The 16,120-nt window shown below is 44.7% G+C and overlaps 1 protein-coding gene across 3 annotated transcripts in view; it reads left to right on the top strand.

The window, feature by feature from the left end:
- The window catches only part of RECK (reversion inducing cysteine rich protein with kazal motifs), a 115,850-nt gene that overhangs the window by 31,243 nt on the left and 68,487 nt on the right, over positions 1-16,120 (top strand). For 2 of the 3 annotated variants that reach the window (XM_056520738.1, XM_056520740.1), the window contains exons 3-4: positions 4,313-4,387; positions 14,323-14,359. In XM_056520738.1, the coding sequence (XP_056376713.1) occupies positions 4,313-4,387; positions 14,323-14,359 (112 nt within the window). Of the gene's footprint in view, positions 1-4,312; positions 4,388-14,322; positions 14,360-14,587; positions 14,663-16,120 lie in introns of those variants that run through there. The other variant, XM_056520739.1, reaches the window with a different exon arrangement.

Raw genomic sequence — 16,120 nt, 5'->3', positions numbered from 1 at the left:
ATGGAGCCGTGGGTGATTATGTACTACAATCCCCCTTCTCCCTCTCCCTTGCTCATCCAGGGTCCCCTTTTTCTGATGTGCCCAGCTCCTCAGCCGCCATTACACGTGGCTTTGCTGGGCCGGACCCCTCATGGCCTCTGGCGCCATTCTGGAGGGGACAGTCCCATGGGCCTGCCCTCCCCCCTCTACGGGCCCCACATGTCCACATGTATTGCGGCCAGGCACACTTCCCTGGCCACGTTCCCTTCTCATTTGGCCGGAGACTCATGCTGCTGCCCTAGTTTCAGACTCTGGGGTAGTGGGTCTCCAGTCCCACGCGGCCGTCTGCTTGCCCAGTGCGGGCGCAATACACCCACTTACTACTCTTATTGTGGCCAGGCGCAGTGTCCTGGCCGTGTCCTTTAGTAGAATGACCGGAGACCTACAGCTGCAACAGCGGGTCTCCGGTTCCACGTGGCCAACCGCATTCCTTAGTGCGGGCACACCAGCCTGCTTACTGCTCTTAGCTGCGGCCAGGCGCAGTGTCCTGACCACATTCTCTTATGTGCTGCCGGAGACTCTCTGCAGCTGCCCCCTTGTTAGTTCTCTTGGGACAGCGGGTCTCCGATCCCACGTGGCCAGGCACTTCCCCAGCGGGGGAGGGACCTGCCTCATCATTCTACCTGTTCCCCATCCCTGTACCTTTATCAGCCACCGATTGTGCAGCTGGCACCCATTCATGCATTCGGGAGATGGAGGGGGCGGCCGCGCCCTGCTACAAGTTCTCTGGCCCCCCCTCCCCTGTTCTCCTTATAGCATGTGGCCGTCTCCTAGGGGGGTATTTTTAAACTGTGAGGGCTGCGCTTCTTCACAGTTAAAAAAAAAAAATAAAAAAGTCACTCGGACCATTTGGTGGTGGTATAAATTGTATTACACCCTGGATTTTTTTTCCATTGCTTCTAGTGAGTTCCCCCTTGTGGCGATTATTCACTATTACAGCCTTGGTCTGTCACATCTGTTTTTATCAGTTTAATATCTGCAGGGTCCCTTTTCCAGGGATGGTTTTGGGAGTCGTCTTATTTCCTTCAGTCACCATGTACAGTGACCGGCTATGGCCTAATTACATTGTCAGGTGAGGTATGCCTCCAGCGTATATATTTTCTGCAGGGTTCTCACTCTGTCAGGGTGCACATGTGCACCGACGTGGCGGGTTATTGCCAGGGATTCCCAATCCCTTAGAACCTATCTGGGATATATTCAGAGACTGTTCCCCCCGCTTACCACTGAGTGCCATACCATGCCCGTCGTGCCCACGGCCAACTTCCACTCCCTCCCCCTTCCAAGACAAGAGGCTGGATAGGGGCCCTTGCAGAGCTTTTGGATCCTGGCAGACACTGAGGACGCTCTGCCAGGTTCGACGATCATCCACCAAGGGGTGTTCTTGGCGTCTCATAAACTGATTCCCCCTCCACAGAATGCCACATCCTCACATCTAGTGCGAGGTCTTCATGGAAGTGTCCCTGCATGGGCATGGATTGCACCTGATATCATTATGCCAGACTGTAGTCTCATCTGTCACTCAGGCACTCTGGTACCCCACTGCCAGTGCAAGGTGTCCACCAGAGTGACCCATTGTCTACTATGGACCCATACCAGTAAGCCAGACAGTGGTCTGCGTGGTTCCTCTGCCACCTGTCATTCATCACACGGCTGATGTATCTGCGGATGGAGTCCGGTACCCCACTGCTGTGCGAGGTATCTGAAGGAGTAACCGATGTATACTATGGACCCATACCAGTAAGCCAAACAGGGTTCTGCTTGGTTTCCTCCTCTGCCTGTCACTCATCTCATGGCTGATGTATCTGTGGCTGAAGTTCCTGTACCCCATTGCTGCGTGAGGCGTACGAAGAAGTAACCCAGGGTTTCCTCTGGACCTTATACAGGGTAACGGGGAATGCAAACCATGGCTACTCAGCCTCCCCCGATCTCCCAGGGTGGCGGGGATTCTATCCATGGCTCCTAAGCCTCCTCTCCCTTCCACAGGTCACAGAGGGACACAGTGATCGCCTATCTGGCTGTCCCCTTTTGCCAGCACCTGGAGGTGTACTTACTCAGCCAGATTGTTGTCTGCATGGTCGCCGCCACCGTTGGTCTCCCATCTCTGGTCTGCCGCGGGCATGATCAGGTTTCCCGTACCTCACTGCTGGTGTAAGGAATCTGACTTAGGGTCTCTGCTGGTCCCCGGGACTGATGCCAGTCAGCCGGACTTTTGTCTGCAGGGTCTCCTGCACCGCCAGGTCGCCAGTTAATTCGACTGAAGGCTGGTAACCCACTTTCTGTGTATGGTTCTGAATATGGGACCTGGTTTTCTGATCCGCCAGGTCACCTTCCCCATTCTTGTCGCTACTGTGGCTGCAGTCCGGTGACTCATTTTCCATGTGAAGTTGCAACAGTGTGTCTCAGTGGGTTCATTGGACCTTTTATACCTGTCTGTCAGACTGTGTCTGCATGCTTTCCTTCCTACATACATCCTTCATCTCTTACGTCTGCAACCGCAGTCCTGGTGTGTGCACCATTTGGAGCTGGGGTGTGGGTGTTTCCGGCAGGATCCAGGGACTTTCACTGCAAAAGGAGCACTCTCAGTTCCCCTTTCCGAGAGTGCAACGTTGGTCTGCTAGGGGCATGGTTGCGACACACCGTTGGGTGCTGAACGGGTCTTCCATACTGCCGGACTTTTGGATGTCTGCGTGCCACGGGCCCTCCTGTGATCTTGTTTCCACAGGTCTACGGCGGTTGAGCACCTCTGTTCTGGCATGGGTATCTGTCCTGAGTTCCTGTGCAGGGTGGTTCAGTTGCTGGCTCTGTTGCCTTAGACAACAACCAGGATGGCTTCATTGCCCCCCATCTGGTCCAGGTTTTCACTATGTTGGGGTGTTCCTCTCAATGCTTAGGTTGCTGTGTGTGTGCTTCTTACTTGAATTCGCAGTCACATCTTTGTACCTATTGCCCAGCACCAGTGTCCACTAATACTGGTCTCTCTGAGGACACAACTTGGCTACCTTGATATGTTGTTGCAGTTTTCCTGGAGGCTACGTCCACCCAGTACTTTGTCCCCTTGCCTTCAGGTGGCATTCCCCTGCTCCTATAGCGCCTGGCGCACTTTGACAATCCCCCTTCCACAGGGGGTATGGAGATCAGGGAGCTTGGCTGGTCAGTGCCTGGGTTTCATCATGACCACACTTTGTTTTCCCCTCCTCTATATAGGTGGGGTACCTGGCTGGGCCCTTGTTTTTTGCCTAGAGCTCTCAGCAGGGCTGCACACTTTTGCAGCCTGGCTCTCTTCTTGCTCATGCAGTCTTGCATTCTGCTCTGTTGGAGGAGTCTATGCACTCCATGTATGGCTGTGTTTGTGTCCTGCCATTGCTCTTCTCCCCCGGTGCTTTCTCTCTGGAGGGGTGTGTTCATCTTTCCCTTTGTCAGTGTCAGTTGCGCTACACTGACTCTACGGTCTTCTGGAGAAACCGTTGCTTTTGTTTCCATCTCCGTTCCCATCCTGATGGGATGTTACTTCGGTCCGCTCTGACCGCTGGGGTTCATGAATGGTTAGTCTTCTTGTCTTGGACACTATCCTAGTTTGCTGTGGAGTGCCTTATTTTCTAGGTAGGCCCTTCTGGTTCTTTGGGCCTTAGTGATGGTTGAGGTCTTGGGCAGGTTAGCCCTCCTGCCCAGACTTCTCCGCAATCCCATTTGTGGGGAGGTCTTTCTGTATCCCGCTTCTTCTTGTCTCGACCTAGAAGTTTGTCGCCCAAAGCGACTTTGGGTTTACTTCCCATACAGTTGTAAGTCTTCCAGGAGACTTGGGAACCTCCAATTCCCATGTTGGTTGACCCGATGTTCCAGGATGCCTCTTTTCAGGCCGTTCCGCTCACTTTTTGGCCATTATTCCTCCCGTCTCCCTTTGGGGTCCATGTTTTTCCAAGGTGGAGGGTGTTCCGGTCATCTGGATCACGCTACTCGAGCTTCTTTAGGCTTCCAGGTGTTCGCGGTGGGCCCATGGGACAGGTTTTTGGGTTTTTTTTTATCCAGGATTCTTTCTAGAGTCCTTCGGACATGTTCCTTGTTGGCTTCTCCTACTGCTTTTGTGACAAAACTGGTTACCTCACTTCAAGTGGGCAGGTATATCCTGCCAGGGAGGAGTCGACTTTTTTTCTTAGTGTCAGCGCCTCCTAGTGGCAAGAGCATATACCCATCAGTTAGGTGTCCCTCAATGAAGGCTACAAAAAAGAGATTTTACGGTGAGTACAAAAAAATCTCCTTTTTATTTTTTTTGCAGATTTTGTCATCGAAAAGTGAGTCACATCAAAAACATTTATTGCAAAGGGCTCCGGATTATTGTCCATCATCAATGGTAAATGACATACACAGTAAAATTAAATAAATGCAAAGTATGTTGAAAGTTTCAAGATGGTATAACATTATACTTTATGCCAAATGTATTATGCAACCCTGCTAAAAAGAGCTTCTTGTAAGGATAAACACAAGATGAAAGTTTTAAAATAGTGTAAAATTATAATTTCCTTTAATAACTTAAAGGGGTACTCCAGTGAAAACCTTTTTTTTTTTTTTTTTAAATCAACTGGTGCAAGAAAGTTAAACAGATTTGTAAATGACTTCTATATAAAAATTATAGCTGCTGTATGCTTCAGAGGAAGTTCTTTTCCTTTTGAATTTCTTTTCTGTCTGACCACAGTTATCTCTGCTGACACCTCTGTCCAGGGGAGGATTCCCTGCCGGTCTGTTCAGACGTTGTCCGGGTTAGAGCCCACCACTGCCGCTACTGGGGATCTGGGGCTAACGCTGCTTCTTCAGCTGTGTGCATGGCTAACACACACACAGTTGAAGAGCCTCTTCTCTGTGTGAGCCGCATCTGTGGCAAACACAGAGAGGAGGCGTGACCTCTGCCCCCACACAGCACGCAGTGCAGGTGCCGATGACATCACTCATTAGCGCCTGCACTGTGAAGGCTGAAGAATGCGGCCAGCAGACATGCTGAGAAGATCGCTGTGTGGGACAGGTGAGTATCTCTTTTACTTATTTTTTTTTAACCTTTTTTTATTTTTATTTTACAGGGGAGAGGGGCCTTAAATCTGTCTGACTGTGCCCCCCCTCGTTAAACCTGGCTGACTGTGTGTCCGCCCCCCCCCCCATAAACCTGGCTGGCTGCCCCACACCCCCTATAAACCTGGCTGACTGCCCCCCCTATAAACCTGGCTGATGGACCCCCCCCCCCCACCCCCCATAAACCTGGCTGACTCTCCCTATAAACCTGGCTGACTGCCCCCCCCCCAAAAAAAAAAAAAAACACGTGGCAGACTCTCCCCCCCCCCCCCCCCCCCCCCTCATAAACCTGGCTGCCCCCTAGTAAACCTGGCTGGCTGCCCCACATAAACCTGGCTAATCCCCCCCCCCCCTCCCATAAACCTGGCTGCCGCACCTCCTAAACCTGGCTGCGCCCCCATGAACCTGGCAGTCCACTCATATACCTGCCTGCACCCCCATATACCTGGTCCCCCCCCCATAAACCTGACTGCTTTCCCTATACCTGGCTGCTCCCCCAAATACCTGGTTCCCCCCCTCCATAAACCTGCTCGCCCCCCCCCCCCCCCCCATATACCTGCTCCTGGTTGTAAGGGTGTATTTTTATGCTCCCGGACAATTTTACATCCGCTCCTCTCCTCAGCTCTCCGAACCATTTCTTGGCTCAGTCTTCGTGCAAAATTGTCCGGGGTGCATTGCCTCCGCCTCCCCGCAATGTACTGCATCTTGGACTGTATAAGTGTTTATAAAACAGCTTGTAGGTAGATTTTTAAAAACTACAACTCCCAGCATGCCCAGACAGCCAAAACCTGTCCGAGCATTCTGCTAGTTATATATATTTCTCAGTTTTCCAGTTTTTCAAAGATTGTGTTGCAAGCTTTTGCAAAACTACACCTTGCAGAATGCTCGGATCTACCTACAAACTGTTTTGAAACACTTATACAGTGCAAGATGCAGTACATTGCGGGGAGGCAGAGGCAATGCACCCTGGACAATTTTGCACGAAGACTGAACCAAGAAATGGTTCGGAGAGCTGAGGAGAGGAGCGGATGCAAAATTGTACAGGGCGCATAAAAATCCCTCACAGCGGCATTATAACAGTTCAGGGTCTATAGATGGAGGGATTGTGTAGAGGAGGGGACGGCACTGGAAAAATTTAGAATCTAACATATTTGTCTTGCAGATGCTGAAGAGATGAGTTTTGGATGGAAATAGTTGTCATGGCAGTCTGACCCAGACGGAGAAGGAAAGAATTAAAGGACAACGCTGATCAGAAAAGATGTCTGTGAGTTCCCTAGATGTAACTGTAATCACTTATATGGTATACAGATCCTGTGTATAGTTGATATCTACCACCATTATTCAGTACAGTATGGCAGTATTATCCAGTTATTGTGTGGTGGTATATATTTCCTCTTTGTATACTGGTATTATTGGTCATTGAAATTTTCATTTTGTGTGTAGGGCTGGGGCATGAGGAAGAATTGGGTGGCATAAGGGTGCGGCAGAGGTGTGGCCAGGTGCAGAGTTTTGCAGAGGGCCTTTGCTTTATTTGGTCTGGGGGCCCTAAGTGTTGTCAGTCTGCCCCTGCCTCTGTCTGTCTCAGGAACTGTCAAGAGCAGAAGCAAACCCCCATAGCAAACCTATCCAGCTCTGGATAGTTCCTGAGACAGACCGAGGTGTCAGCAGAGAGCACTGTGGTCAGACAGAAAACAGCTACACAACTTCCTCTGTTGTATACAGCAGCTGATAAGTACTGGAAGGATTAATATTTTTAAATAGACGTAATTTACAAATCTGTATAACTTTCTGGCACCAGTTGATTTAAAAAATTATATATGTTTTCCACTGGAATACCCCTTTTAACCCCTTCCCGCTACAGGACGTATAGCGTTGGTCCCGGCGGCCATCAATTGCCGGGACCCGCGGCTAATACCGGACATCACCGATCAACTTTGATCGCCGCGTCTAAAGTGAAAGTAAACATTGTTGGTTAGCTCAGTGGTGCTGTTCGGGTGAAATTGCGGCTTCCCGAACAGCTTGCAGGACAGCAGGAGGATCCCTACCTGACTCCACTCTGTCCGATTGCCGAATGACTGCTCAGTGCCTCAGATCCAGGCAGGAGTTGTCGAGCGGCGATAACACTGATCAATGCCATGCTATTGCATGGCAGTGATCAGTATAGGAAATCAGTGAGTGCAGTGTAAAAGCCCCCTATGGGGGCTATAACATTGCAAAAAAAAAAAAGTTAAAATAAAGTGTTAATAAATGTGATTTAACCCCTTCCCTAATAAAAGTCAGAATCACCCCCCTTTTCCCCCTTTAAAAAAACAAACTATGTAAATAAAAATAAATATAAACATATGTGGTATCATCGCATGCGTAAATGTCCAAACTATAAAAATATATTGTTAATTAAACCGCACGGTCAATGGCATACATGTAAAAAAAAGTTCCAAAGTCCAAAATAGCATATTTTTGGTCACTTTTTATACATAATAAAAATGAATAAAAAGCGATCAAAAAGTCCAATCAAAACAAAAATGGTGCGATAAAATCACGGCGCAAAAAATGAGCCCTCATACATCCCCATATGCGGAAAAATAAAAAAGTTATAGGGGTCAGAAGATGACAATTTTTTTTTTTTACGTATTCATTTTCCTGCATATAGTTATGATTTTTTCCAGAACTACGATAAAATCAAACCTATATAAGTACCATTTTAACCGGAAGCCCCCAAAATTTACAAAATGGCATTTTTACTTAAAATGACTGTCACTGCAAAGTAAAATTGGTGGCACAAAAAATAAGCCATAATATGGATTTTTAGGTGGAAAATCTAAAGGGTTATGATTTTTAAAAAGTAAGGAGGAAAAAAAGAGTGCAAAAATGGAAAAATGCTATGTCCTTAACCCCTTAAGGACCCATAAGTCCGCTCCTGTTCATTTAACACCTTCCCAAATAAAAGTTTGAATCACCCCCCTTTTCCCATTTAAAAAAAACAAAAACAGTGTAAATAAAAATAACCATATGTATATAACCATCGCCACGTGCGGAAATGTCCGAATTATAAAATATATCATTAATTAAACCGCACGGTCAATGGCGTATGCGCAAAAAAAATCCAAATTCCAAAATAGTGTATTTTTGGTCACTTTTTATATCATAAAAAAATTAATAAAAAGCGATCAAAAAGTCAGATCAAAACAAAAATGGTACCCCTAAAAACTTCAGATCACGGCGCAAAAAATTAGCCATCATACCGCCCCATACGTGGAAAAATAAAAAAGTTATAGGTGTAAGAAGATGACAATTTTAAATGTATAAATATTCCTGCATGTAGTTATGATTTTTTCCAGATGTATGACAAAATCAAACCTACATAGGTAGGTCATCATTTTAATCGTATGGACCTACAGAATAAAGAGAAGGTGTCATTTTTACCGAAAAATTTACTGCATGGAAACGAAAGCCCCCAAAATTTACAAAACAAAATTTTTTTTTCAATCTTGTCTCACAATTATTTTTTTTTGCCATTTCGCCATATATTTTTGGGTAAAATGACTGACGTCATTACAAAGTTGAATAGGTGGTGCAAAAAATAAGCCATCATATGGATTTTTAGGCGCAGAATTGAAAGAGTTATGATTTTTTTTTTTAAGTAAGGAGGAAAAAACGAAAATGCAAAAACCGAAAAACCCCGGGTCCTTACGGGAACTTGTCACCATGAAAGTGCATATATATATATATATATATATATATATATATATATATATATATATATATATATATATCGCATCAAAACAGCTCTGATGATACATTGTCCCCTAAATCTTTTCCTATAAAGTTATGTATTAATTTGGTCAACTCCTCCTGCTCTGTCAAAGCAAGTGGAAGCTTTATTCGGCAAACAGTGCTTCAGACAGCGGGACGCCACGGACCCTCGGACGGACAGGTGAACAGCTGCTTTCGCACTGATCAAGCAGTGCTTTGTCAGACCATCCCCTTCTGGCACCGGGGTCCAGGTAAGTACACTTCCTAGAGCCACGTCACGGAAGGGGGTGTTACAAAACGATTACAGTAAACATAAAAAACCTAGTGATTAACAAACAAATTTGAACACTAATATAACACTATTTCTTCTCGGCTGTATTCGGCTGAAACTAAATTAAAACATTCATTAAGTCCTGGGTTTCCCTGGGCATTAGTCTTGAGGATCCTCGTTCCTTCTTTTTTCAGAAGGTTGTTCCGTGTATCCATGCCATTCGCTGCATGCACTCTTTCAAAACCTAGAAATTTTAGGGCCGAAGGGTCACTATTATGTGATTCCCTTACATGTTGAATAAGTCTTGGGGAGCCTTTTCCCCTTCTAAAGGAATTTACGTGCTCCCAGAATCTAACATTTAAAGCCCGGCTAGTACACCCAATATAAAATTTATGGCAAGTGCAGCGAATGGCATAGACCACGTTTTTTGTGCGACAACACATAAAGTCCTTCTGTGGTACTTCTATGCCCCCCAAAGACACAAATTTATCCATGCAGCAGTACGCCCACCAATTACATCTGTCACATTTATGGGTCCCTTTCAACATCTGTTTTGATAACCAGGTTTGTTCTGGGCTATTTTTTAGGTCACTCTTTACCAAAACATTTTTAAGATTTTTTGACCTTTTGAAAGTTATTATGGGACGACTGTTGGACCATTGTTTTAAATCTGGATCGTTTTGTAGCAGAAACCAATTATTGTTTATAGCTTTTCTGATTTTTTCAGCTAGAGGGCTGTAAACAAAAGAAAAAGAAAAACTTGCCTTGTTCTTTTCTGCATTATGTCAGATTTTTTCGGAACTTTTTATTTTTAAGTAATTTATTTCTATCAGAGTTATAGGCTTTATAAAAGGCTTAATTTAGTACCTTTTCTGGATATCCCCTTTGTTTTAGCCTGCCCTGCAATTCCCTAGCCTGCACCATGAAATCCTCCTCACGACTGTTGATTCGCCTCAATCTGAGGAATTGTCCATAAGGGACTGCTTTTTTCACATGTAGTGGATGGTAGCTCTCGTAGTGCAGCAGTGAATTGCAAGCGGTGGGTTTTCGATAGCCCTGAGTTATGAAACCTTCTTGTGACAGAATTACTTTAACATCTAAGAATTCGAGTTCGGACCCCCAATTTTCCAAGTAAATTTTAAATTTAGATCATTTTCATCGTTCAGGGCAGACACGAAGTCCACAAAGGTGGACTCCGTGTCTGTCCAAGCGATGAAAATATCGTCCACAAATCTGTGATAACATGCTATGGAACTAAGAAATGTATTCCTCTCTGAGAAAATAAACTTTTTTTCCAACATAGCCACGTACAAATTCGCTAGGGTACAGGCCACTGGGGTTCCCATGGCCACGCCTCCCACCTGAGTGTACCATTCGTTGTTGAATTTAAATGCATTAGAAGACAAGACTAATTTCAGGTAAAGATAAAGGTGGAGCTTTTCTCAGAGTTCTCCAAAAATTCTCTAATGGCCTCTACCCCTTTTTCCTGTGGAATACTGGTATAGAGGCTCTCAATATCGATTGAGACTAAAATAATTTTTTTTGGTACAGTGAGATTACGGAGTGCTTTGAGAAAATAATTTGTATCCTTAACAAAAGCTGGGATCTCTAGTAAAAGGGGGTTGAGCAGCCAGTCGATGTACTGGGAGAGGGGTTCCGTTGGAGTCCCCACCCCGGAGACAATCGGTCTCCCAAGTGGGGACTCTTAGGAAGAAAATACCATACCGCCTCTCTAGGATTTTTAAGGAGCAATTTTTCATCAAATCTTTTTGAAATAGTGCCCTTTTCCATGTAGGACCTTAGGTGTGTTCTAATTTTGTTAATTCCGACAAGGGGGTTACTGCTCAATTTACGATAATGTAGAGTAATTTAATTGCCTAGTGGCTTCATTTATATAATCTTCTCTATTCATAAGAACTATATTACCTCCCTTGTCGGATTTTTTTCACAATAATGTCCTCCCTTTTTCTCAATCTCTCAAGGGCGGATTTTTCCCCCCTAGAAAGATTGTCGGTGTCTTTGGTGGGACATAGGGCTTTTATTTCTTCAAGCACCTTTTTATGAAATAGATCTAGATTGCTCCCTGGGGCTATAGGTGGGCAGAATGTTGATCTGTTTCCGCCCATGAATTTAGGGACTTCTACCGCCTCTATGACTGTCCCATTCTCTTCTCCCCCCGGATCATCTGGAAGGAGATCCATCAGAGTGAAGAGACAGTCAAGTTCTGCCTGTGGGGCTTCATTAAATGAAGCCTAAGGGTCCTATGCTGACTGGAATCTCTCCCTCAACTCTGATGTTCTCCCTGGCTGTCTTGTTCAAGAAGAATTTTTTGAAATAGTGTCTTATATTAGTGTTCAAATTTGTTTGTTAATCACAATTTTTTTTATGTTCACTGTAATCATTTTGTATCACCCCCTTCCGTGATGTGGCTCTAGGAAGTGTACTTACCTGGACCCAGGTGCCGGAAGGGGATGGTCTGACGAAGCACTGCTTGATCAGTGCGAAAGCAGCTGTTCACCTGTCCGTCCGAGGGTCCGTGGCGTCCCGCTGTCTGAAGCCTGTTCATTGCACCGTTTGCCGAATAAAGCTTCCACTTGCTTTTTCTCCTAAACCGTGAGTGCTCCCTCTGTTTCTTACACTTCTATGAATTGAATCAGCATTCTATGAGGTTGCAGCACGGGAGGATCATGCTGTATTAAGTGAGACCGCAATTGAGGGACTGCTGCTGTTCTAAAAGTGGTAACCCTGGGAATACCTGTGCTAATATACGGCAGTTGCCGATTGCTGTATCTTGTTGCTTTCCTCCTGCTCTGTAACATGCTGTTGGTAGATCATACTATAGGTATAATATGTTACTATGTTATCTGTATGTTTGTTATCTCATAAATGACCAATAGATAAATCCGGTACAGGATGGTTATATCCATCATTTAAATATTGCCCAATGTATCCACAGCCAGCTGGCTCCCCACCTCCATTGCACAGAGAAGCGCTATAGCAATAGGGGTTTAAGCAGCCAGAGCTTTGCCACTACAGGACCAATTAAAGTAAGTTGTAATGCTGTTTACCCACACTATATTCCAGTATCTATTCCTGTGTGGCCAGGGCTGCCATCAGGGGGGTACAACTGGTACTCTAGTAAGGGGCCCGGATCCTTGGGTGGCCCCGCTGGTGGCCAGACCCGACACTTGCCGATTGAATTCTGTACAGTCAGTCACCATCATGCACAATATGCCTCCTCAGGTTTCCTCTCATCTGGGACTGGCAGCCGCTGCCACCTTAAAAACAGCAGTGGCCGCTGGGAGGTAAAGTAATTAAAAAGTGCAGCGGGCAGGCAAGTCAACAGCGCTATGCCCCAGATGCCTGATGCCACTCACCTCAAAGCAGAGAAGAGGAGAGCGGCGCCATCTAAAAGAGCTTTCCTAGCCCGAGAATATGCAGCTGGCTGCCAGTGCCTTGCCCCAGGTAGTTAAAATTTAATAACTGGGGGCCGGGGCAGAAGCATGATAAAAATAATTATACCATCCTATAATTATCCTGCGGGACAGTCCCGTATTTCAGTGCTGCCCTCTGGGTCTGTCTTGGGCCTCGCTTTGCTAATCAGCAGCACACTGTCCCTCAATGGTGGTGCTCTTCCCCTGCCTCTGGCCTACTGCGCACTAGGTGTAAGCTCCTTGATGTGCTCTGGCTGCTAATATAGACAGCTCTGTACTCTGCAGCCTTAGATGATTGGGTGAGGGCAGCAACAGATCGCACGGGATGTGTGTCGGAGCATAATTAGTGATGGGAGGAGGTCAGGAGTGAGCAGACACAAAAGAAGGGAAAATCTCAACCTGCCTAAAACACAAGCCCTGAATATGGGAGAAGAAGCAGACGCTGGAACTCCTGGATTCTCCTCAGATCTGTGACTCCTGGAAATAGTTTACATTCAGGTGCAGGAGAGCATCAGTGGAGGAATAACAATCGTTTTAGTATTCTGTGTTTTCAGGCCTGTCAGCAGACACATTGGGGGAGATTTATCAAAACCTGTGCAGAAGAAAAGTGGCACAGTTGCCCATAGCAACCAATCGAATAACTTCTTTCATTGGTTAAAAAAAAGCCTGATTAGTTGCTATGGGCAACTGCACTACTTTTCCTCTGCACAGGTTTTAATAAATCTCCCCATGTGATCATGGAGTATACTTACTCGTATATACAAATTGGCTTTAATTGCCTGAACATAATTACATTTGGGTAATTTTCTGCAAGTGTAAGTTTTTTTTTCAGGACACTAAAGCATAGAACAGACTTTTGAGTTCCATTAAATATACGTATGCGGGAACTGACCAAATGTACTCACTATTTAGTAACTAGTTGAGTACGTACCATTAAAGTCAATAGGGACCATGCCAGTACATGCATGTATACATTGGGATCACATTTTGTCCATCTGCAAACACATACTGTACATGTAGCATACAGAAGAATTATGAGGTGAGTCCTTGGGCCACGCCTCCTAACGCTCTCAAATTTTTGAGTGATGTCCCAATGTCCCAGGACTGCCCCTACTTGTCTTGCTTCTCACCCACAGTGCTAGCTGGATATTTAACTGTAAATGCAGCCTGACATCATCACTGGATATCTGCACTGCACTGTAATCACTTTTATAGCTTTGACATGGTAATGGTGTGGTGGTATTATTTAGGCATATCACTGGATATAAATGTACTGTAATCACTTATATGGTCTGTCCTGGTAATGGTTGTTGTCAGTCTATCAGTGTTGGAGGTCCTATTCACATGTACAGTATTCTGTGCATATTTGTTGCAGATTTCAAGCTGCATTCAGGCATTTAGTTTACATCTGCAGCATAAAATACATTAAGAATACTGCACATTTGAATACACCCTGAAGAGGTATACCTACAATTTTAAATAACTAGGTGGGGGTTTGGTGGGGGTCTGATTGCTGGGACCCCGACAATTATAACAATGGAGGTGTGAAATGTCCCTTAAAATAAAGGGAGTGGATCAGCGCTCCATTTATTCTCTTTTTAGAGAGGCATTGGCCTATAAACAATGAATGGAGTATTGGCCGCACTGGAGCAATGTGTTATAAACAGCCGTGGGAAAATATTGAATATGTGGAAAAGGAGATCTGGTGCACTTGGGTATGGCTGAGAATTCCAGTATGATTAATATTGCTTTTCTGGCTTTTTTTAGACCGAATTTTGGAGTTGTATGAATTCTTCATTACCAGGTAAAAGTAAAATCTTCTCTTTGTCCTTTTATTTGCAGTACTCTAAAACATAATTAAATAAATGGTTCTGCTCTACATGTCAATAATTGTTAATAAATAGCTTAGTTCCTGACATTTCCACATGTTAATAATGCTTAGATGTAGAGAAGGTGGCGTGTGAGCTAATGTTCTCTTTATTATTTCTCTATTTCTTTACTGCCGTATGATACTGCCCAGACACTGGTAATCTCCCACAGCCCCTATGCTAGAAGAATGGGTAACCAAGGGCAATTACCTTATTAAGATTCAATTCACTTCCATAAGGTATAGTCAGGGTATGGTCGATTGGCTGGTGTCTATTTGAAGTTTTGCATTTTGCACTGGGTGTGTGGATCCAGCCCCCTACCCCCTGGCTCCCATGCCGACCCACCTCCTTTTTTTTCCTTTCCTCTTCTTTATTCTTTCTCTTTTTTTCTCTTATCTTTTCTTTAATGTTAAAGTCTATTTATGTGGCTTTTTCTTGTATTTTATGTTAATTACTGAGATGCTAACTTGGGTACATATTTACCTGTCATGCTTTGTGATTGTGTTTTTACCTTTATTGTGACCTTGTTGGTCCTCCATTGCTATCTGTTCCACCTGATCAGAACCAGAATGTGGAATAGAAACTTGAGGCTGTGGAATTCTGCGGAAGAATTCAGCTGAAATTTACTGCCCATAAAGTTTAATGGGATTGCGCTGTCCATTCATATACAAATTCCGCATTACGCATTAAAGCCTGTCTTTAAATTTTGCAAAAGTGCAGGCAGAATCCCATTGAACTCAATGGGGCTTTAAATGGGTATTCCAAAAACTATTTTTTTCATATCAACTGGTTTAAAGTTAAGTTTAAACAGATTTGTAAATTATTTCTATTAAAAAAATCTTAATCCTTACAGTACTTATCAGCTGCTGAAGTTGGGTTGTTCTTTTCTGTCTGACAACAGTGCTCTCTGCTAACACCTCTGTCTGTCTCGGGAACTGTCCAGAGCAGGAGAGGTTTGCTAACGGAATTTGCTCCTACTCTGAACAGTTCCAGAGACAAACAGAGGTGTCAACAGAAAGTACTGTTGTTAGACAAAAAAAATAACTCAACTTCAGCAGCTGATAAGTACTGGAAGGATTAAGATTTTTTTTATAAAAGTAATTTACAAATCTGTTTACATTTCTGGAGCCAGTTGATATGAAAACATTTTTTTTGCGGAATTCTGTGTTTTGAGCACAAATAATTCAGTGGGAATTCCACAATTCTGTTCACAGCAAGCTTTACTTTACAGAATTTGTGCAGAATTGTGGGTATTCCGCCGTTTGAACCAAGCCTGACGATTTGTATACACTTCAGAATTTTTGTGCGGAATTCTGCACAGAGCTCAGTAGTAGAGTCCCAATGTTACTAATTCCATGTCGGTAGAAAGAATGAACCTGTCCATTCTTTCTGCCAACTCCACAGGAATTGCATCGCCGTCTATGAGACAGCGCATTCCTGTGCGGTCCTAGTGCCACCATGTTATGCCAGCACCCGCAGTCTTCGGAATGTCTGCACCAAGATTTTCTGTGCGGACATTCCGAAGTGTGAACATAGCCCAAGAGTTAAATGCACACTAGATGGATTTGCTGAGGAATTTCAACCAGCACCAACCAGTGTAAGTGATTTCTAAAATCTCATTTACACACAGCAGAAATTTTGGAAAGCCTGCAGATTTACTGAGATTTTCTGAGATTTTTGACTTCCCCCATTACAGT

Source organism: Hyla sarda, chromosome 5 (assembly GCF_029499605.1).
Source record: "Hyla sarda isolate aHylSar1 chromosome 5, aHylSar1.hap1, whole genome shotgun sequence".
Lineage (NCBI taxonomy): Eukaryota > Metazoa > Chordata > Amphibia > Anura > Hylidae > Hyla > Hyla sarda.
The sequence above is the reverse complement of the archived record's forward strand: the minus strand, read 5'-3'. Positions and strand labels throughout refer to the sequence as shown.